This window comes from Macaca thibetana, chromosome 3 (genome assembly GCF_024542745.1).
Source record: "Macaca thibetana thibetana isolate TM-01 chromosome 3, ASM2454274v1, whole genome shotgun sequence".
Lineage (NCBI taxonomy): Eukaryota > Metazoa > Chordata > Mammalia > Primates > Cercopithecidae > Macaca > Macaca thibetana.
The window spans coordinates 130,345,369-130,369,268 of NC_065580.1; the positions used below are offsets into that span (position 1 = coordinate 130,345,369).

The following is a 23,900-nucleotide window of genomic DNA, read 5'->3' on the forward strand; positions in this document are numbered from 1 at the left end:
TCCTTCATTGATTGCTTCTCTTCTCCTGTATCATTCATTTCTTTTCTCTACTAGATTGTTCCCATAAATTTATAAAGACACCCCAGAATTATATTTGTTTAAACAAACTTAAAAAACAAAAAACAGGTTGGGTGCGGTGGCTGACGGCTGTACTCCCAGCATTTTGGGAGGCCAAGGTGGGCAGATCACCTGAGGTCAGGAGTCTGAGACCAGCCTGGCCAATGTGGTGAAACCCCGTCTCTACTAAAATACAAAAAAATTAGCCAGGCGTGGTGGCTCACACCTGTAATCCCAGCTACTCAGGAGACTGAGGCAGGAGAATCACTTGAACCTGGGAGGTGAAGGTTGCAGTGAGTCGAGATGGTGCCACTGCACCCCAGCCTGGGTGACAGAGTGAGACTCTGTTTAAAGAAAAAACAAAAAAAACCCCAAAAACTGAAAAAATAGAGAGGCGTCTCCAGAGTTTAGCAGATACCTCTTAGCTCTGTCTCTTGCTTAGCTCCCAGGTTATATTTGCCCTCTCTGGATTCCTTACATTTTTGCCAACTTAGTGAGGCACTTAAAATTGTGCTTTAAAAATTATTACCTTGGCTGGGTGTGGTGGCTCACACCTGTAATCCCAGCACTTTGGGAGGCTGAGGTGGGCAGATCACTTGAGGTCAGGAGTTCGAGACCAACCTGGCCAAATAGTAAAACCCTCTCTCCACTAAAAGTACAAAAATTAGCTGGGTGTGGTGGCACTGGTAGTCCCAGCTACTCCAGAGGCTGAGACAGGAGAATCCTTGAACTGGGGGGGTGGAGGTTGCAGTGAGCCGAGATTGCACCACTGTACTCCAGCCTGGGCGGTAGAGCGAGACTCTGTCCCCCCCCAAAAAAAAATTACCTTATTTAGTTTTTGTTGTTTTCTGCAGGAGAGTTGTTGAAAATGTGCTGTCTGTCATATGGCTGGGAACAGAAGCCTCTGTCAACTCTCAGCTACTCCAGTTTGGCTTTCTCTCCCCCTGAACTGCTCTTTTCTACACCCAGGGGACTTCATGTCATCAAGCCTGAGGGGGATTTACAAAAGGAAAATAGATTTTATTTAAGAGATGAAAGCTTTTTATTTTATTATGTTATTTTATACAGGGTCTTGCTTTGTTGCCCAGGCCAGAGTGTCGTGGAGTGATCATAGCTCACTGCAGCTTTGAACTTCTGAGCTCGAGTGATCCTCCTGCCTCAGCCTCCTGAGTAGCAGGGACTTACAGTCCTGCGCCACCATCCTGTCTACTTTTAATTTTTGTTTTTGGAGAGACAGGGTCTCACTATTTTGCCCAGGCTGATCTTGAACTCCTGGCCTCCAGCGATCCTCCCACCTTGGCCTCCCAAAGTGTTGGGATTACGAGCCTCCACACTGGCTGCAAGCTCTTTAAATTATGGGACCCGTAATCTGAATTGAAATTGATGTTTCATTCCAATTTCAATTCAGTCATAGCTTGGACTGAAATGAAATTGGAATGAAACATCTGTCATATCACTTCCTGTTGAGCTAAATAATTGTCTCTTGAAGCCATCTGCTCTGTGGGCTTTAGACTGACTGCCTCCAGGTAGACATAAAATGCTATATGCATTTCACACCATACCTCATATCCTATCATTCAACAGTGCATAGCTAATCACTAATCAATGTTATCTCTGTAAAGCAATGAGAATTTCTGTCCAATAACTTGGTATTGACCACTCCTTGTTCCCTTTGCTTTTAAAAACCTGCTTGTTGGCCGGGTGCAGTGGCTTACGCCTGTAATCCCAGCACTTTGGAAGGCCGAGACGTGCGGATCATGAGGTCAGGAGATCGAGACCATCCTGGCTAACACGGTGAAACCCCGTCTCTATTAAAAATACAAAAAAAAAAAAACACTAGCCGGGCGAAGTGGCGGGTACCTGTAGTCCCAGCTGCTCGGGAGGGTGGGGCAGGAGAATGGCGTGAACCCGGGAGGCGAAGCTTACAGTGAGCCAAGATCCGGCCACTGCACTCCAGCCTGGGCGACAGAGCAAGGAAGTCTCAAAAAAAAACAAAAACAAAAAACCTGGTTGTAACAAAAGCTAATGGAGCAGTCCCTTCAACTGCAAAGTGTGCCTGAGGCAACTGCCCTCATTTTAGCTCAAATAAACCCTTTAAACTATATTTTGGCTAGGTGCAGTGGCTCACCCCTGTAATCCCAATCCCAGTGCTTTCCAAGGCCAAAGTGGGAGGATTACTTGAGGCCAGGAATTAGAGACCAGTCTGGGCAACATAGTGAGACACTGTCTCTAATTTAAAAAAGGGTCTGGGCATAGTGGCTCACACCTGTAATCCCAGCACTTTGGGAGGCCGAGGCGGGCAGATCACCTGAAGTCAGGAGTTCAAGACCAGCCTGGCTAACATGGTGAAACCCTGTCTCTACTGAAAATACAAAAAAAATTTAACTGGGTGTGATGGCAGGCGCCTGTAATCCCAGCTACTCGGGAGGCTGAGGCAGGAGAATTGCTTGAACCTGGGAGGTGGAGGTTGCAGTGAGCCGAGATCGTGGTACTGCAGTATAGCCTGGGTAACAAGAGCGAAAACCGCATCTCAAAAAAAAAAAAAATGTTTTGTGTCTCACCTTTTAGATCTACGCGTCTCATGGATATTTCTGTCTTTATTTTACTTGACTTCTCAGCAGCATTTGTCATAGCTGATTCCTCCTTTGAATCTATCTTCCTGACTTTCATGACGTCATTGTCATAGAGTTTCTCCTTTTTTACTTGGGGTCTCTTCCTTTTCTTTATACAGCCTCTGCATGTTGGAGTGATTCAGGTTTGGTGCTGGATTATGCGCTGACACTGTCTTCCTGGGTGATCTCATCCAGTTTTACGACTTCAAACATCGTCCACGTGCCAGTTATTCCCACATTTGTACTTCCAGATCCAGGGTCAACCCTGAATTCTCTTCTCATGTATGCCTTTTAAAAATTTATTCTTGTGTATCTGATGCTTCACAAGTCCAAAATGGAGCTCTTTATCTCCACCCTTCTGTTCTGTTCCACTGTCGTGTTTCCCATCTCAGGAAACACTCCCACCATCTCAGTGGCTTAAAAAGAAACCTAAGAGCTGTGCTTGATTCTTTCCTTTGCCTCATTCCTGTATTGAATTCCTCAGTAAGTCTGGTTTCTTCGTTGTCCAAAACAGAGGTCAGCAAACTTTCTATGAAGGGCCGGTTAGTCAATATTTTCAGCTTTGTGGGCCACATGGTTTTTGTTGAAACTGTCAAGTCTGCCATTGTGTCAAGAAAACAGCCATAGGGGACATGTAAATGAATTGTCATGTTGAGATCTGGCCCAAGGCTGCCTGGATTTGGCCGTAGTTTGCAAACCTCTGGCTTAAAATATTTCACATCCATCCAATTACCTCCATCTCTACTGCTAACGTGCAAGTTCAAGCCATATTGCTTGACCAGACTACTGTAGCAGCCACATATTTTGTCCTCCTATCTCTTCTCCATCTATCATTCAGAGTAGACTTTTTTGGGGCATGCGGGGTGGGGAACAGGGTCGTTCCCAGGCTGGAGTATAGTGGCACACTCTTGGCTCACTGCAGCAACCTCCTGGGCTCAAGCCATCCTCCTGCGTCAGCCTCCTGAGTAACTGGGACTACAGGTGCACACCACTGTGCCTGGCTAATTTTTGTATATTTTGTAGAGACAGGGTTTCACTCTGTTGTCCAGGCTGATCTCAAACTCTTGGGCTTAAGCAATCTACCTGCCTTGGCTTTCCAAAGTGATTACAGTCGTGACCCGCCACACCCGGCCTCAGAGTAATCTTTTTTTTTTTTTTTTAAGGCAGAGTCTCGCTCTGTCGCCCAGGCTGGAGTACAGTGGTGCGATCTCGGCTCACTGCAAGCTCCGCCTCCTGGGTTCACACCATTCCCCTGCCTTAGCCTCCCGAGTAGCTGAGACTACAGGTGCCTGCCACCACGCCTGGCTAATTTTTTGTATTTTTAGTAGAGACCGGGTTTCACCATGTTAGCCAGGATAGTCTCAATCTCCTGACCTCGCGATCCGCCCGCCTCGGCCTCCCAAAGTTGCTGGGATTGCAGGTGTGAGCCACTGCGCCCGGCCAAGTAATCTTAAAAGTACAAATCAGATCATGTTACCCTCTTGTTTAAAAGTGATTTTTCATTGCTGCTTTCATAAAAACTTCATTTCTTAGTGTGACCTTAGCACCTAATCTGACTCTTGAATTTCTCCATTGTCATCCTACTATTCTCTGTCTTCCTCTCCAACCTCTAGCCATGTGGTCTCCTTGGTGCTAAAAATATTTGTCAAGGCCGGGCGTGGTGGCTCATGCCTGTAATCCCAGCACTTTGGGAGTTCGAGGCGGGCGGATCACAAGGTTGGGAATTCGAGACCAGCCTTACCAACACTGTGAAACTCTGTCTCTATTAAAAATACAAAAATTAGCTGGGCGTGGTGGCGGGCACCTGTAATCCCAGCTACTCGGGAGGCTGAAGCAGGAGAATTGCTTGAACCTGGGAGGCGGAGGTTGTGGTGAGCTGAGATCGCGCCCCTGCACTCCAGCCTGGGCGACAGTGAGACTGTGGTCTCCAAAAAAAAAAAAATTTTTTTTTTGCCAAATAAGTTTGAATATCCAACCTTCTGCTCACCTGTTACTCTTTAGTTCAGGCCAGCATCTTTTCTTCCCAAGGGGATTGTCGTACATTGTTCAGATTTATCCTTGTCTGTAGTCTTGTTTCCCTTAAATTACCTTCTGTCTTCCCAGTTGAGTGAGCTATTGAAACGCAGGTTTGTGTTATTTCTCTGTTCAGACCATGTTAGACGCTTCTCGTTCTCTCTTTCCAGGGCAGGCAAGATCCTTTGCAGTCCGGACCACATCTTTCTCTGCTACATTTTCTCCCCATGTCGTATGCTTTATTCTCCATCTGCTGGTACTTTCTGAGTGGCGGACAGTAGCTAAATGCCTCGTGGTGCTTGCCTCAGTGACTTTGCCCATCCCCTTCCAACAGCATACCCACATGTCTTTCCCTGGCCAGGCCTGTTTACTTACCCTTCACATATGACTCAGGTATCGTGGCTCCTTTTCATATTCCTAAACCCTCTCATTAAAGCCCCTTTAAATGTAGCATCTGTATGTCTCTTACTGGATTGCAATCTTTGTGGGGGCCAGGGGAATGTGTTGCATTAATTTTCTAGCACTACTGGCTACCATGAGTATATTCAGTGTTCAAGAGAACTTTTGAAGTTTCCCAAGGTCACAGAGCCAAGTTAATAGCAGTTTTGATCTGATTTTATGTGAAGATGAAATAGGTTCCTTTTGGAAAAAGTAAATTCTCGACATGAGTCTTTCCATCAGAAACTCGAGTCTAAGGAGAAGTTATCAAGGAGAGTCTAGGACAGGGATCAGCAAACAGGCTCACTGGCCAGATGCAGCCTATTGCCTGTTGTTTTTTGAAACAGGGGCCAGTCTGTCCCCCAGTCTGGAGTGCAGTAGTTAGTGCACAGCTCACTGTAGCCTCTAATTCCTGGGCTCAAGCAATCCTCCTATCTCAGCCTCCTGAGTAGCTGGGCCTACAGGTGTGCACCACCATGCCCAGCCAAGTTTTTTTCTTTTTTGTAGAGATGGGGTCCCACTGTATTGCCCAGACTGGTCTCAAACTCTTGAACTCAAGCAATCCTCCTGCCTTGGCCTCCCAAACTGTTGGGATTACAAGTGTGAGCCAGTGCACCCAGCTTGTTTTTTAATTTTTTAAAATACAGGTTTTGGGAGAATAGCCATGCTCATTTATGTGTTGTCATAGCTGCTTTAGTGTTAGAGGGGCAGATTTGAGTAGTTAAGACAGGATTGTATGTCCCACAAGGTCAGAAATACTTACAATTTGGTGTTTTACAGCAAAAGTTATACTGACTTCTTGTCCAGGATAATCTGGGGAGATTGGACCAGATGATCCCTGATGTCTCTTCTGTGTCTAAGATTCTGAAATGTATTGGAAATGATGAGGTAGGAGCACAGGACACATGGGCAATACGGAACTTATTGCAATTCTAGGAAAATGAGTACATCAGGAGATCCTAATACTGAAGGTATTCTTATATATTTAGACAAACTGATTGGAAAACACTGGACTAGAAGATCTAAAAATGGACTAATCGTTAGAAAGTATGTTTCAGGTGGTATACTTGACTCTCCTTGACAGCTTGGTCATGAGGCTGGGACATCAGGGTGGAGTTAACTGGCAGAGATTTTCTGTTGAAGCTGGGCTAAATTAAAGAACACATCCATACACTTATTTCTGGGAACAGTTTATTTTGTCATCTGGAAGCAAGGCAGAGAAGACTATTCATTTATTGACAAAGCAAAAGAGATACGAGGGAGCCACCCACAGTGCTGCTTCTGTAGTCTCAGGCTTGGTTTGTAGTAGAAGAGGGTTAGATTGTCCATGGTAATCCTATCATCTGGCGCAGCATAAGGAGTGACCTTGTCTAAGGGGGGCTGTTTTATTTTGTATTGAACACTTGATCAGCAGCATCTGATTATATGATATCTCTCTGCTATGCTGTGGGGCATATTGGCCTGTATATGAAGGTTATTGACATTTTGTTTCTTTTAATTTAATTGTTTTCTTTTTTTTTGTTCGCTCTGTTGCCAAGGCTGGAGTGCAGTGTTGTGATCTTGGCTCACTGCAACCTCCACTTCCTAGGTTAAAGCAATTCTCCTGTCTCAGCCTCTGGAGTAGCTGGGACTACAGATGCATGCCACCACACCCAGCTAATTTTTGTATTTTTAGTAGAGACAGGGTTTCACCATGTTGGTCAGCAGGTCTCGAACTCTTGACCTCAGGTGATCCATCTGCCTTGGCCTCCCAAAGTGCTGGGATTACAGGCATGAGTCCCCGTGCCCGGCCTGTTTCTTTTAATTTTAAAGTGACCCTTGAGTTACTCAGAAAGTACCTGCTGTTGAAAACAAACAACTACTTCACCTCTTAAAAATCTCTTTATCAGCTGGGCACGGTGGCTCACATTTGTAACCCCAGCAATTTGGGAGGCTGAGGCGGGCAGATCACCTGAGGTCAGGAGTCTGAGACCAGCCTGGCCAACATGGTGAAATCCCATCTCTACTAAAAATATAAAAATTAGCCGGGTGTGATGGTGCATGCCTGCAGTCCCAGCTACTCTGGAGACTGAGGCATGACAATTGCTTGAACCCAGGAGGTAGAGGTTGCAGTGAGCCAAGATCATGCCACTGCACTCCAGCCTGGGTGACAGAGCGAGACTCAAAACAACAACAACAAAACAAACAAACAAAATCTCTCTATTGTTTGATTCTGCCTTATCCTCCGTTGGAGAAAGGGATGAAGGCTGCCACGTATTAGCCGAGATTTCTTAACTTCTCTAGCTTTAATTTCCTCATCTATGAGATGATGTTGAACCTATCTACATCATAAATAGTTGAGGATGAAATGAATGGGTATATGAACATTGTGCTGGGGACGTAGTAGATACTCCGCAAATGTGTCTCCCCAGTGATGTCACATTTCCTCTACTTCTGCTTGGCATGTGTCTCATTCCCCTGAGCCCAGCTCACGTCATTGTGACGTGGGAGGGCAGGTGAAGTGTTAGTTGTTCTCACTCCATCATGCGCTTTCATAGTTATAAGTCTGATGCTAAAGACTTAAGATTTATTTCTTCATTGTTGTTGTTTTGTAGAGATGAGGGTGTCACTATGTTGCCCAGGCTGGTCTTGAACTCCTGGCTTCAAGTGACGCTTCTGCATCAGTCTCCTAAGTAGTTGGGACTATAGACATGTGCTACCACATCTGTCTTAATTGTGTACATTTTTTGTAGCAATGTGGTCTTGCTGTGTTGCCCAGGCTGGTTTCAAACTCCTGACCTCAAGCAGACCTCCCCTCTTAGCCTCACGAAGAGCTGGGTGAGCCACCATACCTAGCCTAGATTTTATTTTTAAATTAAGAATTTATAGATAGCCGGGCGCTGTGGCTCACGCCTGTAATCTCAGCACTTTGGGAGGCTGAGGTGGGTGGATTACCTGAGGTCAGGGGTTCGAGACCAGCCTGGCCAACATGATGAAACCCTGTCTCTACTAAAAATACAAAAATTAGCCAGGTGTGGTGGTGGGCACCTGTGATCCTAGCTACTTGGGAGGCTGAGGCAGGAGAATCACTTGAACCCAAGAGGCGGAGGTTGCAGTGAGCCGAGATCATGCCACTGCACTCCAGCCTGGGTGACAGAGCGAGACCGTGTCTCAAAAAAAAAAAAACAAACAAGAATTTAGAGACCTAGTGAATTCTTAGTGTGGGAGGGAGTGTAAGAGAACTTTGCCTTTGCCCCTTTGAACACTGTTTCTGAAGCATTTCTCTTCCAGGAGGAAGAGCCCTTTGAGAGCTCCAGTGAAGAAGAGTTTGGTGGTGAGGACCGTCAGAGCCTAAATTCCATTGTTGATGTTGAAGATTTGGGCAAAATTATGGATCATGTGAAGAAAGAAAAGGTACCATTACTTTGGGAAATGTTGCACTTGGCTCCCGCAGTTGGTTAACATTTAGTATTTATTGCTATGTAGCCCATCTGAGCTCACAAGAAGAGTTTCATTTCTCTAGCTTCTGTCTCGAGGGTTTTATAATTTTTTTTTGCCATTTTTCATGAGCATGGTGAACATCTCAGCCCTGTGAAAGTCAGCTCATCAGAGGATAAGCAGGAGATTTGAGAACAAGGACTGAGGACAGTGTGGATCAGGGGCGTCCAATCTTTTGGCTTTCCTGGGCCACACTGGTAGAAAAATTGTCTTGGGCAACACATAAAATACACTAATGATAGCTGATGAGCTTAAAAAAAAATTGCAAAAAAAAAAAATCTTACAATGTTTTAAAAAAGTTTATAAATTTGTGTTGGGCCAGTGGGCTGTGGTTTGGACACGCTTGGTGTAGATGGTCAGAGAGATTTTATTCAGGGCTGTTTGAAGATGAACAACATGATAGGATTTATTATGGTTGAGTTTCCAAGTGAAACTCCAGTGTTAATTTGCTTCTCTGCTGTATAGACTAAGTGGTGTTGGGGCTTAAGGATGGCAGCCTGGTCTGTGGGTGTGGAGATCAGCGTGAGTGGGGCCCCTAGGAATCCAGGAAATATCAGTCTGGGATGTGACTGTTTCAGTGACTAGATGACTAGATGAATGTGAGAATGTACGATGCAGTAGGATTTCATGCTTCAAAAAGATTAATGAACATAATAGATTATATTACATCAAATAAAAAAAGAAATTAGTCAGCCGGGTGCGGTGGCTCACGCTTTTCTATATGATTCAAAATCTAGAAGCAATAAAAAACATTAAATTTATGAATGACTTTAAAGTATTTTACCTGGCCATAAGGAAAATCAAAAGGCAAAACAGGAGAAACTATTTGCCCTTTATATCTCAGACAAGGTGTTTATCTTTTTACTATACAATGAACTCTTAAAAAAAGGCAGACCTGCAGGCACGGTGGCTCACGCCTGTAATCCCAGCACTTTGTGGTGGCCGAGGCAGGCACATCACGAGGTCAGGAGATTGAGACCATCCTGGCTAATACAGTGAAACCCCATCTCTACTAAAAATACAGAAAATTAGCTGGGCGCAGTGGCAGGTGCCTGTAGTCCCAGCTACTCGGGAGGCTGAGGCAAGAGAATGGTGTGAATTCCGGAGGTGGAGCTTGTAGAGAGCCGAGATTGCGCCACTGCACTCTGGCCTGGGTGACAGAGCAAGAATCTGTCTCAAAAACAAACAAACAAACAAAAAAGGCAGACCTGGCCGGGTGTGGTGGCTCATGCTTGTAATCCCAGCACTTTGGGAGGCCGAGGCAGGTGGATCACTTGAGGTCAGGAGCTCGAGACCAGCCTGACCAACATGGTAAAACCCCATCTCTACTAAAAAATACAAAAAAAATTAGCTGGACATACGTGGCGCATGCCTGTAGTCCCAGCTACTTGGGAGGCTGAGGCATGAGAATCTCTTGAACCCTGGCGGCAGAGGTTGCAGTGAGCTGAGATCATGCCACTGCACTCAAGCCTGGGCAACAGAGTGAGACTCCGTCTCAAAAAAAAGGCAGACCTGGCCAGTTGCTGTGGCTCACACCTGTAATCCCAATACTTTGAGAGGCTGAGGCAGGTGGATCACTTGAGGTCAGGAGTTCGAGACCAGCCTGACCAACATGATGAAAACCTGTCTTTACTGAAAATACAAAATTAACTGGGTGTGGTGGTGCATGCCTATAATTCCAGCTGACGAAAAATATAGTAGAAAAGGTTGACAAAACACATGAATAAGAATTTCTCAGAAACGACTCTACAAAGAGATTTAAACATGAAAAGATGCTTAACTTTACTTGTAATAAGAGAAATACAAATAAAAACTACACTGATAAACATTTCTCACCTTTCAGAATATAATAACCAAAACTCAAAAGCTGGATGACATACTCAGTTAGGCGAGGCTGTGAGTAAACAGGCACTCATACCTTGCAGGTGGGAGTCCAGGATGGTCTAGCCTGTATGGAAGGGCTTTTGGCAGTTTTTACCAAAGTCACATAGGCATTTATCCATTATCCAGCAGGCCCAGTTGTATGAATTTGCCTTAAAGATACAGCTTCATTAATGCAAAACAGTATTTCCACAGGCTTACGCATTGCAGCATACATAGCAAACAACTGTGTCCAGTACTGGTTGAAAAAGGCGTGGTGTATCCACACAATGGAATGTTGTTGTGTGGCTCTGAATAACACTATGGTGGATTGATATGCATTACTGTGATTTCCAAGTGGTGTTGGATTTGATTTGGAGGCTGATATGGACTTAAGATTTTAAAAAATGTGCACTTATATTTGCAAACTTAGTTTAAATATGCATATATATGTGTGTGTGTGTGTGCATATATATATATAAATAGTATTTTCTAGCTATGTTCACTGAAAGGACTTTGCATGTTCTGACATCGATTCTCTGGCACCAAATGGGTACCTTGTAGTTCAGTTCAATTCTGATATGTCTTACCCAGAGTTAGTGTCTGACTGCATAGGTTTAGGGCACAGTCCTATAGAAGACTGCCCTGACTTCAGATACCAGCTGGAAGTCTCACAGCTACCTACTCTTTTGCCAGAATGACTCACAGAATTCCCCAAAAGCTCTATACTTAAGATTGCTGGTTTGGTTTTTGTTTTTTGACGTTTTTGAGACAGGGTCTCACTCCTTCATCCAGGCTGAAGTACAGTGGTGTGATCATGGCTCACTGCAACCTTGAAATCCTGGGCTCAAGGGATCCTCCCATCTTGGCCTCCCGAGTAGCTGGGACTACAGACATGCACCAACACGCCAAGAACATTTTAAATTTTTTTGTAGAGACAAGGTCTCGCCATGTTGCCCAGGCTGATCTAGGTTGCAGTTTTTATTATAAAGGCCACAGATCAGAAACGGTCAAATGGAAGACATACTCTTGGGCAAGGTCTAGGGAATGGGCATGAGGAAGAGACATGGAGCTTCTGTGTCCTCTCCTCTGGGAATCCAGGCACATCAGTGTGTTCCTCAACCAGGAGGCCCCACTGAGCTTCAGTGTCCAGGGTTTTTGTTGGTGTCCCATCATGCAAGCACGACTGGTTAAATCATTTGGTAGTTGATTAAGCTCAATCTCCAGTGAACTTCTTTTCCTCAAAGGTCAGGCTGGCCCTAAATTCTAATCCTCTAATCACGTGATTTCTTTCTGGTGATCAGCCTTCATCCTGAATCTGTTACTTAGGAAATGCCAAGGTTTTCTAAAGCTATGTATCAAGAACCAGGGTCAAAGACCAGATATATGTGGCCAGGTGTGGTGGCTCATCCCTGTAATCCCAGCACTTTGGGAGTTTGAGGCAGGCAGATCACCTGAGGTCAGGAGTTCAAGACCAGCCTAACCAACATGGTGAAACCCCTCGCTACTAAAAAAAAATACAAAAATTAGCTGGGCGTAGTGGTACGTGCCTGTAATCCCAGCTACTCAGGAGGCTGAGGCAGGAGAATCGCTTGAACCCGGGAGGTGGAGTTGCAGTGAGTTGAGATTGCACCATTGTACCGTGCCTGGCCCAGATATATTCTTTATTGTGCCACAGACCCAGAAATAATGAATGTATTAAGCACTCAGATCTTGTTTTTCTGAATACCGTTCCTTATAATAAAGGGCTTGTTTCAGGACTGGCGAAAGAAGGGTAACAGATGAGCCCTGGAACATCTTATTGAACAAGTGGGGCCTCAGAGACTTATGGAGACCTGCCAAAAAGACATAGGAACCAAGTCAAAGGGTTTCTTACAGGCCAAACTTGGAACAATTTGAGCTTCAAAAAGATTAATGAACATAATAGATTATATTACATCAAATATAAAAAGAAATTAGTCAGCCGGGTGCGGTGGCTCACACCTGTAATCCCAGTACTTTGGGAGGCTGAGGTGGGCGGATCACCTGTGGTCAGGAGTTCGAGACCAGCCTGGCCAACATGGTGAAACCCCCATCTCTACTAAAAATACAAAAATTAGCCAGGCGTGGTGGCGCACACCTGTAGTCCCAGCTACTGGGGAGGCTGAGGGAGGAGAGTCACTCGAACCTGGAAGGCGGAGGTTGCAGTGAGCTGAGATTGTACCATTGCACTCCAGCCTGGGCAACAGAGCAAGATTCCTTCTCAAAAACAAAACAAAACAAAACAAGTTGATTTAAGCAAGGATTGTGTGAAATGTCTTTGGGGAATAGATATTCAATGTCTCAAAATACCATCCCACAAACTAAACCAACTAGAAATGAGGAATGAGTGGGGAAAACCCCCCATATATTAGTTTCTAATTTCAGAGGGATTAGAAACTAATCCCTCTGATTACAAATGGAGAGATCAGGGGATTCCCACCTATACTAAGCAACCACATTTAGCATCATCGTTTCTGATAAAATTGGACTCAAGTTCCTCCTGATATGATGTATATAGCAAGACACACACACATCATCATCTGTGTAGTTTTGCATCAAAAAATGTTTGGCTTGAATCTTATCATGGGGAAACAATCAGACAAATCCAGTATTTGCCACAAGCCTTTTAGATTCTGTAAATGTCAATGTCATAAACAATAACAACAACAAAACATGGTGAGGCGATCACCATTCTAGGATTAAAAAAGACAATGTGGCTCACGCCTGTAATCCCAGCAGTTTGGGAGGCTGAGGCAGGTGGATCATGAGGTCAGGAGATCAAGACCATCCTGGCTAACACTGTGAAACCGCATCTCTACTAAAAATTGAAAAAATTAGCTGGGCGTGGTGGCAGGTGCATGTAGTCCCAGTTACTCTGGAGTCTGAGGCGGGAGAATGGCGTGAACCCAGGAGGCGGAGCTTGCAGTGAGCCGAGATTGTGCCAGTGCACTCCAGCCTGGGCGACAGAGCGAGACTGTCTCAAAAAAAAAAGAGACGGCCGGGCGCGGTGGCTCAAGCCTGTAATCCCAGCACTTTGGGAGGCCGAGGCGGGCGGATCACAAGGTCAGGAGATCGAGACCACAGTGAAACCCCGTCTCTACTAAAAATACAAAAAATTAGCCGGGAGCGGTGGCGGGCGCCTGTAGTCCCAGCTACTCAGGAGGCTGAGGCAGGAGAATGGCGGGAACCCGGGAGGCGGAGCTTGCAGTGAGCCGAGATCGCGCCACTGCACTCCAGCCTGGGCAACAGCGTGAGACTCCGTCTCAAAAAAAAAAAAAAAAAAAAAAAAAAAAAAAAAAAAAAGAGACAATGAAAAGAGACCCCAAATGCATTTTGTAAATTTTAGTCTTCGATCAAAGAGAAAAGACCATTGTTTGGACATTTTGGGAAATTTGCAGTGGGTTTTTTGTTTTTTTTTTTTATTTTTTATTTTTGGAGACAGGGTCTCACTCTGTCACCCAGCGTATTTGTTAGCTGCTGTTTTGGATCTCCATAGGGTTTGGGAGCAGCTGCAGGGAGGCAGGACAGATAAAGAGAAGTAATCTGGACGTGCTGAATCACGCATGTAATCCCAGCACTTTGGGAGGCCGAGACGGATGGATCACTTGAGCTCAGGAGTTTGAGACCAGCCTGGGCAACATAGCGAAACCCAGTCTCTACCAAAAATACAAAAGCAAAAATCAGCCAGGTGTGATGCGCCTGTAACCCCAGCTACTCAGGAGGCTGAGGCAGGAGAATCGCTTGAGCCTGGGAGGCAGAGGTTGCAGTGAGCTGAGATCGTGTCACTGCACTCTAGTCTGGATGACGGGAGTTAGACCCTGTCTCAAAAAAAAAAAAAGGAAAAGTGAAAGTTCTTACTTGATCACTGCTGTCATAGATGTCTTTGTGCTCTCTGTCCTAGTCATGTGTTTTGAGTTGACTCTCTTTCCAGGGAATGTTTTCATGGCTTCTTAGGAGATACTTGCTATGACCATCTCCCTGGCAGGTCCCTTGCCCTGAGCAAAATGTACTCTGAGAAGCTGAGAGGTGTACTTCTTTTTCTTTTTCCTTATTTTTTGAGCCCATTTCCTGGCAGTATACCTTTTCTATACTTCCCGGAAGTATACCTTTGTTTTTTTTTTTTTGAGATAGAATCTTACTGTCTCATCCAGGCTGGGGTGCAGTGGCACAATCTCAGCTCACTGCAACCTCTGCCTCCCAGGTTCAAGCGATTCTCCTGTGTAAGCCTCTTGAGTAGCTGCTATTACAGGTGTGCACCACCACGCCTGGCTAATTTTTGTATTTTTAGTAGAGGCGGAGTTTCACCATGTTGGCCAGGCTGGCCTTGAACTCCTGACCTTAGGTGATCCGCCTGCCTGAGCCTCCCAAAGTGTTGGGATTCCAGGTGTGAGCCACCGTGCCTGGCCAAGAAGTATACTGATGGCTGCTTAGTCCCTCCTCTGTGCCCTGCCTCTCTGGCTTCTCTTTTGAAATCTGTCACCTGCTCTCTGCTTTACTTGACCAATGGGTCAGGATCTGAGATCTCCCTCGCCCCCATCCTGCTGTCAGGGGAACACTCCTGAGTTCTTTATTTGGAGGGGACAGGCCAATTCCTACCCAGCAGTAGTGCTCACTTGCTAATGCAAGTAGCTGATCTGTTTGCTTCTAAATTTCCTGGGCGGCAGCCATACCTCAATCTGTAATCCTCTGAGGGCGGGGGATACAGAGCAACTTCTTTGAGAGGCTGGGATTGGCACTTTTCTTGTGGGGCTAGAGATAAGAGGCTGACAGCTCCCTGCAGCCTCTCTCCTTTTGAGGGAAAAGTACCTTACCAACATTCTCCAGAGAAATCTTCAAAAACCCTGTCTCATTACCTCCATTCTCTACTCTTTCATCTCCATGATCTGGGGGAGCCTTTTTTTTTTTTTTTTTTTTTTTTTTTTTTTTTTTTTGCGATGGAGTCTTGCTCTGTCACCAAGGCTAGAGTGCAGTGGCATGATCTTGGCTCAGTGCAACCTCCGCCTCCGGGGTTCAAGCAGTTCTCTGCCTCAGCCTCCTGATAAGCTGGGATTACAGGCAGCTGCCACTATGCCCGGCTAATTTTTGTATTTTTAGTAGAGACAGGGTTTCACCATCTTGGCCAGGCTAGTCTTGAACTCCTGACCTCATGATCTGCCTGCCTCGGCCTCCCAAAGTGCTGGGATTATAGGCGTGAGCCGCTGCACCCGGCCGCGGGAGCCATTTTTAATGTTGTAAAACTGTTTCTTAGATATTTCTTTGAGAGATTTTAACTTGATCTGATCTTCTCTTTGTAGTATCATTTAATTAATTAATTAATTTTTATTTTTTGGTTTTTTTTGAGATGGAGTCTTGCTCTGTTGCCCAGGCCGGAGTGCAGTGATGCACTCAGCTCACTGCAACCTTCTCCTTCTGGGTTCAAGTGATTCTCCTGCCTCAACCTCCCAAGTAGCTGGAATTACAGACGTGTGCCACCACACCTGGCTATTTTTTGTATTTTTTTTAGTACAGATGGGGTTTTGCCATGTTGTCCAGGCTGATGTCAAACTCCTGGCCTCAAGTGATCCACCTGCCTTGGCCTCCCAAAGTGCTGGGATTACAGTCATGAGCCACCGCGCCTGGCCTCCTTTAATTTAAAACCCTGTTTACATGTGTTTAAAAATTTCACAGACAGCAGTCCTCTGTTCCTGTTTTTCCTGGATCCGCTTTTCATAGTAACCACAGTTTTCACAATATTCTTCCAGGTATTTTATTGCCCTTTATAAACACATTTATGTTTTGTTATAATTTTGTTTTTTGGCTACACAAATGGGATCATTTTGTACTCCTGGTCTGCAGACTGCTTTTCTTTCCCTTTAACATGACAGTTTTCTGGTCCTGTCATATTAGATGAATTCAATGTAAGGTTCATTTTAAGGTAGTTCGTTATGATGTCCCACAATTTATTTGGCTCTTGTTCATTAACATTGAGGTGTTTTCTCATTTTTGTAATGGATACTCTTGCTCATATTTTTTTTATGGCTGTTATAAACTTATCTGAAGAGTAAATTCCTAAAATTGAAATTCTGGCATCAAAGGGAATTCGTAGTTTTGATATTTCCAAATTGCCTTGTAAAAGTTGCAAAAAGTTTCCCTTCTGCTTCCATTGTAGAAGAGAATTGAGAGTACCTGTTTCTCTATATCCGAGGTGTTATCAGTCTTTCAAATCTTGCCAATCTGAAAAATAGTAGCTTTGTGTTAATTTGCATTTTTAAAATTGTGAGTGAGATTGGATGCATTTTGTGTTTATTGTTCATTTGCCTTTTTTCTTTTCCTGTGAAACATTTCTTTCTTTCTTTTTTTTTTTTTTTGGGATGGAGTCTTGCTTTTTTTTTTTTTGAGATGGAGTTTCGCTCTGTCGCCCAGACTGGAGTGCGGTGCCGCTATCTCACTCACTGCAACCTCAACCTTCCAGGTTTGAGCTATTCTCCTGCCTCAGCCTCCCAAGCAGCTGGGACTACAGGTGCACACCACCACACACCCCCTAAGGTTTTGTGCTTTTAGTAGAGATGGGGTTTCACCGTGTTAGCCAAGATGGTCTTGATCTCCTGATCTTGTGATAGGCCCTCCTCGGCCTCCCAAAGTGCTGGGATTACAGGTGTGAGTCACTGTGCCCGACTGGTTCTATTGTTCTTAAGTCCGAGGCTCCCACTGTCCTCTGGTCAGTATAATTTTGTTTGTTTGTTTGTTTGTTTTGAGATGGAGTCTTGCTCTGTCACTCAGGCTGGAGTGCGGTGGTGCAATCTCAGCTCACTGCAAGCTCCGCCTCCCGGGTTCACGCCATTCTCCTGCCTCAGTCTCCCAAGTAACTGGGATTACAGGCGCCCGCAACCATGCCTGGCTAATTTTTTGGTATTTTTTAGTGGAGATGGGGTTTCACCGTATTAGCCAGGATGGTCTCGATCCCTTGACCTCATGATCCACCTGCCTCAGCCTCCCAAAATGCTGGGATTACAGGTGTGAGCCACCGCGCCCGGCCAATTTTTTTTTTTTGAAATGGAGTCTCGCTGCGTCGCCCAGGTTGGAGTGCAGTGGTGCGATCTCGGCTCACTGCAACCTCCGCCTCCTGGGTTCAAGCATTTCTCCCATCCCAGCCTCCCGAGTAGCTGGGATTACAGGCATGTGCCACCATGCCTGCCTAATTTTTGTATTTTTTGTAGAGATGGAGTTTTCACCATGTTGACCAGGGTGATTTTGAACTCCTGACCTCAAGTGATCCACCGCCTCGGCCTCCCAAAGTGCTAGGATGACAGGCGTGAGCCACCGGTCCTGGCCTTGCTTAGATGTTTTAAATTTGCTTATACATTTTCTTAGAGTTGGTCATTTGATGTGCTTTCAAGTTTTCTGCTCTTATAATTAACACTGGTCTGAGACTTTTCTTACTTTTGAAAGATGTATGAATGTTTTCCTACATTTACACATTCCCCATATTGATATGGTGGGTCAAAGTGAATGTGTAATGTTATGACTCTTCATTAAAAATCTGAGTAATTTTCATCGGTGGAATTGTCTTAAAATGATGCATGAGATAGCTAATTTAGAGATTTTTGTATTTTCTGCCAGGTTAAGCTTTATTTAAAAGCTTTGTTTAGCTGGGCGCAGTGGCTCATGCCTGTAATCCCAGCACTTTGGGAAGCCTAGGTAGGTGGATCGCTTGAGCTCAGGAGTTTGAGACCAGCCTGGGCAACATGACGAAACCCTGTCTCTACAAAAAATACAAAAATTAGCTGGGTGTGATGGTGCATGCCTGTAATCCCAGCTACTGGGAGGCTGAGGTGGGAGGATCGCTTGAGCCTGGGAGGTGGAGGTTGTAGTGAGCCAAGATCATGCCACTGCACTCAAGCTTGGGTGATAGAGCGAGATCCTATCTCAAAAAAAAAAAAAAAAAAAAAAAAAAAATTAAAAAACTTTGTTTATAGTGGGTGAAGAGTTTGGGGTAATTTATGGGTATGTATTTTTCTTTGCTTTTTCATCTTATGGCCATTAGAGGGCACTGGAGAAAACATTAATGAAGGTTTCGGACATCCATGTACATTATATTTTGACATGTAATGAATTTGGGCTTTATGAGCTTTAAGCAGCTGGTTTGTGATATTTCAGCTTTCTCATAAAAATCTCTCATAAAATCATCAGATCTTTGGGAAAAGTACCTATTTTTTTCCAACTTTAGTATGACACGAAAATAAGCTGTCAGTTTTCGTTTTTCAGGATTGTTAGGTTACAGCAGTGTGTTCAAATAGATCTTGTTTTCGATTTATATGGGATATGGGATACTAAACTTGGCAATGGAGGTTTTACTGTTTGGCTTTTCTTTTCCTTTTCTTTTTCTGGCATTTTCTTTTTTCTTTTTTTTCTTTCTTTTTTTTTGACAGTCTCGCTGTGTCGCCCAGGCTGGAGTGCAGTGGCAAAATATCGTCTCACGGCAACCCCCCACCTCCCGGGTTCACGCAATTCTTTTGCCTCAGCCTCCTGAGTAACTGGGATTATAAGCGCCTGCCACCACGCCTGGCTAATTTTTGTATTTTCAGTAGAGACAGCGCCTCGCCATGTTGGCCAGGCTGGTCTTGAACTTCTGACCTCAGGTGATCCACCTGCCTCAGCCTCCCAAAGTGCTGGGATTACAGGTGTGAGCCACTGAGGCTGGCTTTTTCTGGCATTTTCTTTGGGGCTGGTTCACACATATTCTCTGAGTGCTTTCCACATGATCATCCATGACACACCACATGAAATTGCCTTAGTTGTTACTGTTGGGGGAAGTAGTATGTGCCAGTGCTTAAGAGTTGGGCTGAAGCACTGTCATTTTAAGACTGGTTTTTGAGTAATACTAACTTTCATGGAGTCATATGTCTCAGCTTGTGTATGTGAACAAATTATTTTACCCCTCTGTGCTTCCATTTTCTCATTTGTAATGTGGGATATAATAGTATCTGCCTTGTAAAGTTCTTATGTAGATTAAAACAGTTAATCCAGCCACATTGTATTTTCTTGTATAGTAGTTAATATATTTTTTATATAATAATACTATATTTTAATTCTAATTATAATTCTATTAGAATTAATATATAATCATTTTAGAATTAATTGTATAACAATTATATAATTATATTAGAATTAATTGTATAACAATTATATAATTATATTAGAATTAATTATATAACCATTATATAATCATATTAGAATTAATTATATAGCAAGTATATAATCATATTAGAATTATATAATAATTATATAATTAGAATTAGAACATATTAACTAATTATTCTAATATAATTATATATTATTAGTATAATATACAATTAGAATTAGAATATAATATTAACTAATTATTCTAATATAATTATATATTAGTATAATATATATAATTAGAATATAATATTAACTATTATTCCAATGTAATTAGAATATATTAACTATAATAGTTAATAATTAGAATATAATATTAACTTATATAAGAATATGTCTTCAAATAGGATAGATTTGGTCCTACCAAAACACCACCATGGTATTCTACTTCCCTCCCTTTGTAGTAATATCTAAGACTTCTAGGACTGAAGATAATTTGAAGGATGAAAGTAGTTTCTAAGAACTAGAGCACTAAACTTTGAAACACTGGAATGTTAGGGAGACAGATGGAGATGTCGGGGGAATGGGGTGTTAGGGGTGGCATGTTTGGGAAACCCTAAACAGTTTGGTGTGCCTAGAGTTGAGTAGGGGTAGGGATGTGTGGAGCTGTGACATAGAGAAGGAAGATGGGGTAGGATCCTAGGGGCTTCTCAAGTCCTGCAGTGGAGGGCTGAGCTTTCTCCTGAAGGCAGTGGGAGGCAGTGGGAGGCAATGTGACTTGATTGAATAGGAGAATGGGTTAGGGGGTATGGGGAGAGAGGAGAGTTCCAGTGTAGGTTTAAAATACTAGGAGGCTGGGTGCAGTGGTTTATGCCTGTAATCCCAGCACTTTGGGAGGCTGAGGCTGGTGGATCACCTGAGGTCTGGAGTTCAACATCAGCCTGGCAAACATGGTGAAACCTCATTTCTACTAAAAATACAAAAGTTAGCTGGACGTGGTGGCACACGCCTGTAATCCCAGCTACTCGGGAGGCTGAGGCAGGAGAATCTCTTGAACCTGAGAGAAGGAGGTTTCAGTGAGCCGAGATTGTGCCTCTGTACTCTAGCCTAGGCAATAGCCTGAGACAACCCTGTCTCAAAAAATAAAGGAAAAAAGGAGAAATCAAAATACAGACTAGATTATCTCACTCAATCCTCACAATGACCTTGAGATAATCATACTATTATTATCTGCAATTTAGCATTTCACAGATAAGCAACTGAGGCTTAGGTTAAGCAATTTGTTGATCGTCAGGTGGCTGGTAAATTGACGGGCTCAAGCCTGGACTCCATCTGTCTGTGTCACTCCTCTTGGCTGCCTCCCCAGGGAAAAGTGTTTCTCAGAAGAGAAGTTGTAGTGTTTAGAGAACCACGAGTCAGGAGGAGCCTGATAATTTTTATATTGTTTATTTTCTCTTTCTCTTATGTTGTGATTTGTAAATGTAAAGCCTATTGCTACTTTTTTTTTTTTTTTTTCCTGCAGTAAATAAATGTTGCTAAATGCTCCCCACAGCAATGTTCTGGCTAAGCAGACAAACACTAACATCAGCATCATTAATTTTGGAAATAAATGGCAAATGCCTGACGGTTACTCACTGGAGAAACATTTCAATTTACCAGCTATTTAAATTGCAGAAGGATCTCAGTATGTCCAGTTCTGATTATAAAGTTCTATTGGTATTGCAGTGGAATAACAGGAAGCTAGTTTCAGAATTATTTTTAAGGCTTTGGAGTGTTTACTTCACCTAGAGACAGGAGGTGATATGCTTTCAAGCCCAATATGCTGCCCTTAAACCGTCTGGACTCACCATGGTCTCTGTAGCTAGGAGCACTTAACAATGAGTCCCCACGTTATCTTGTTAAGGTAGGTTATCCAAAATAGAATTACTGTGTCAGAGTAAAGCTCTTCACACGCTTGGACACACTGCTTTTCCACAAGTTCAAAAGGCATTTTTAGAATCCAGTATATACAAAATCTTTGAGTAATGGTGAAAATTGGTCATTTTAAAACTGAACCATGACCAGTGAGTGATATGTTGGAGATTCATTTATTAAAGAAATAGGATTCTAAATGTGGGGTTAAATTACAGCAGAAGTTATTAAATATTAATTTTTTCTTACTGTGACTCTTTTTCAGTGATATAATTAATTTTATTAGTTTAGATTAATATTAAAACTCTACTTCATGTATAATTAAACATAAAGAAGAGTTTTTTTTTTTTTTCTTTTTCTTTTTTGAGATGGAGTCTTGCTTTGTTGCCCAGGTGTGATCTCAGCTCACTGCAACCTCCGCCTCCCAGGTTCAAGTGATTCTTCTGCCTCAGCCTTCCGAGTAGCTGGGACCACAAGCGCATGTCACCACACCTGGCTGATTTTTGTATTTTTAGTTGAGGTGGGGTTTCATCATGTTGGACAGGCTGGTCTTGAACTTCTGAGCCCCAAGTGATCTGCCCGCCTTAGCCTCCCAAAGTGCTGGGATTACAGGCGTGAACCACCACGTCCGACCTGAGTTTTTAATATTGAAAGTTACCAGGTTTAGAATTAGTTACTGAAAGAAGTGTGGTCTAAATTTCCAGGTCTAGAAATAGCTGTCTGATAGTTTGGAGGCATTTCTTCATTTATTCAACCAACATTTTCTGAATGCCCACCTTGTGCGGGCATGGCTCCAGGCCTAGCCAGCTTGACTGTCTAGAAAAATGACCTCTAGAGAATTTGGGCATTCTATAGCCAATCTTTTATTTGAGACAGAGTCTGTTGCCCAGGCTGGAGTGCAGTGGTGCCATCTCGGCTCGTTGCAACCTCTGCCTCCCGGATTCAAGTGATTCTCGTGCCTCAGCCTCCCCAGTAGCTGAAATTACAGGCCTTTGCCACCACACCCGGCTGATTTTTGTATTTTTAGTAGGGATGGGGTTTCACCATGTTGGCCAGGGTGATCTCAAACTCCTGACCTCAGGTGATCCACCCACCTCCGCCTCCCAAAGTGCTAGGATTGCGAATATGAGCCACCACTCCCAGCCTAGCCAACCTTTTCTAGAAGATCGATAAGAAAAGGAATCACATGATGGTAAAAAAAAAAGGATCAAACAATCAGAAAGACTCTTTCCTGGGAGAAATGTATGTTTTGGTAAAAAAGCTTGTTTCTTGTAAAACTCCTGTTTGTCAGTTTCCAACTATATAGCATTTTAAAGTCTTTAGCACATCAGTTTTTTGCCTTGTTTTTATCGTAGGCAAAATCGGGTGGTACTGTGGTTTCTGGGACGATGGTATCAAAATGAATTAAGTAGTATTGTATGATTTTAAAAAAAATTTTTTTACTTTTAGAGACAGGGTCTTGCTTTGTAACCCAGGCTGGAGTGCAGTGCTGTGATCATAGCTCACCGCAGCCTTGAACTCCTGGGCTCAAGTGATTCTGCCACCTCAGCCTCCCAAGTAGCTCGGATGACAGGCATGTGCCACCACACCTGGCTAATTAAAAAAAATTTGCCAGCCGCAGTGGCTCACACCTGTAATCCCAGCTCTTTGGGAGGCCGAGGCAGGTGAATCACGAGGTCAGGAGATCGAGACCATCCTGGCTAACACGGTGAAACCCCGTCTCTACTAAAAAAAAATACAAAAAAATTAACTGGGTGTGGGGGCGGGCACCTGTAGTCTCAACTACTGGGGAGGCTGAGGCAGGAGAATGGTGTGAACCCAGGAGGCGGAGCTTGTGGTGAGCTGAGATCACGCTGCTGCACTCCAGCCTGGGAGACAGAGTGAGACACCGTCTCAAAAAAAAAAAAAAAAAAAAAAAAAAAATTTGTTTTTTTTGTAGAGCTGGGATCTCACTCTGTCGCCCAGGCTGGTCCAACTCCTTGGCTCAACCAAATCTTCCTGCCTCGGTCTCCCAAAGTCCTGGGTTTACAGGCATGAGCCACTGCACCCAACCAGTATTGTATGATATTTAAAACAAAAACAAACAAACAAAAAACATTAGTACCACTGCTTTATTCCTATTACTCTATAAGATTCATGTAGTCCTGTCAGTTTGTAAAGAACGTTTTGTGTATTCATTGCGATTTTCATAAGTGCTTAGGAAGTTGGCTTATAATTGGCTTTCCTGTTTGCATGTCAGGCCACTGCAGCTTGGCTAGGACATGAGTTTTGTTTCAAGGCAAGTGTGATGGGTATGGGAGATGGGAGGAATGGAAGTGGAGGTTGGAGACAGGGAGACCATTTAGTTTGGCTTTTGCTGTCGTCCCTTAGGAGAAATCAAGGCCATGGACAAGAACGGTGGCATTGTAGGTG

General features: G+C 43.8%; 1 protein-coding gene across 1 annotated transcript in view; it reads left to right on the forward strand.

The window, feature by feature from the left end:
• The window catches only part of LOC126950294 (S-adenosyl-L-methionine-dependent tRNA 4-demethylwyosine synthase TYW1), a 252,429-nt gene that overhangs the window by 22,360 nt on the left and 206,169 nt on the right, over window positions 1–23,900 (forward strand). The window contains exon 7 of the mRNA XM_050783563.1: window positions 8,391–8,513. Coding sequence (XP_050639520.1) covers window positions 8,391–8,513 — 123 coding nt within the window. The remainder of the gene's footprint in view (window positions 1–8,390; window positions 8,514–23,900) is intronic.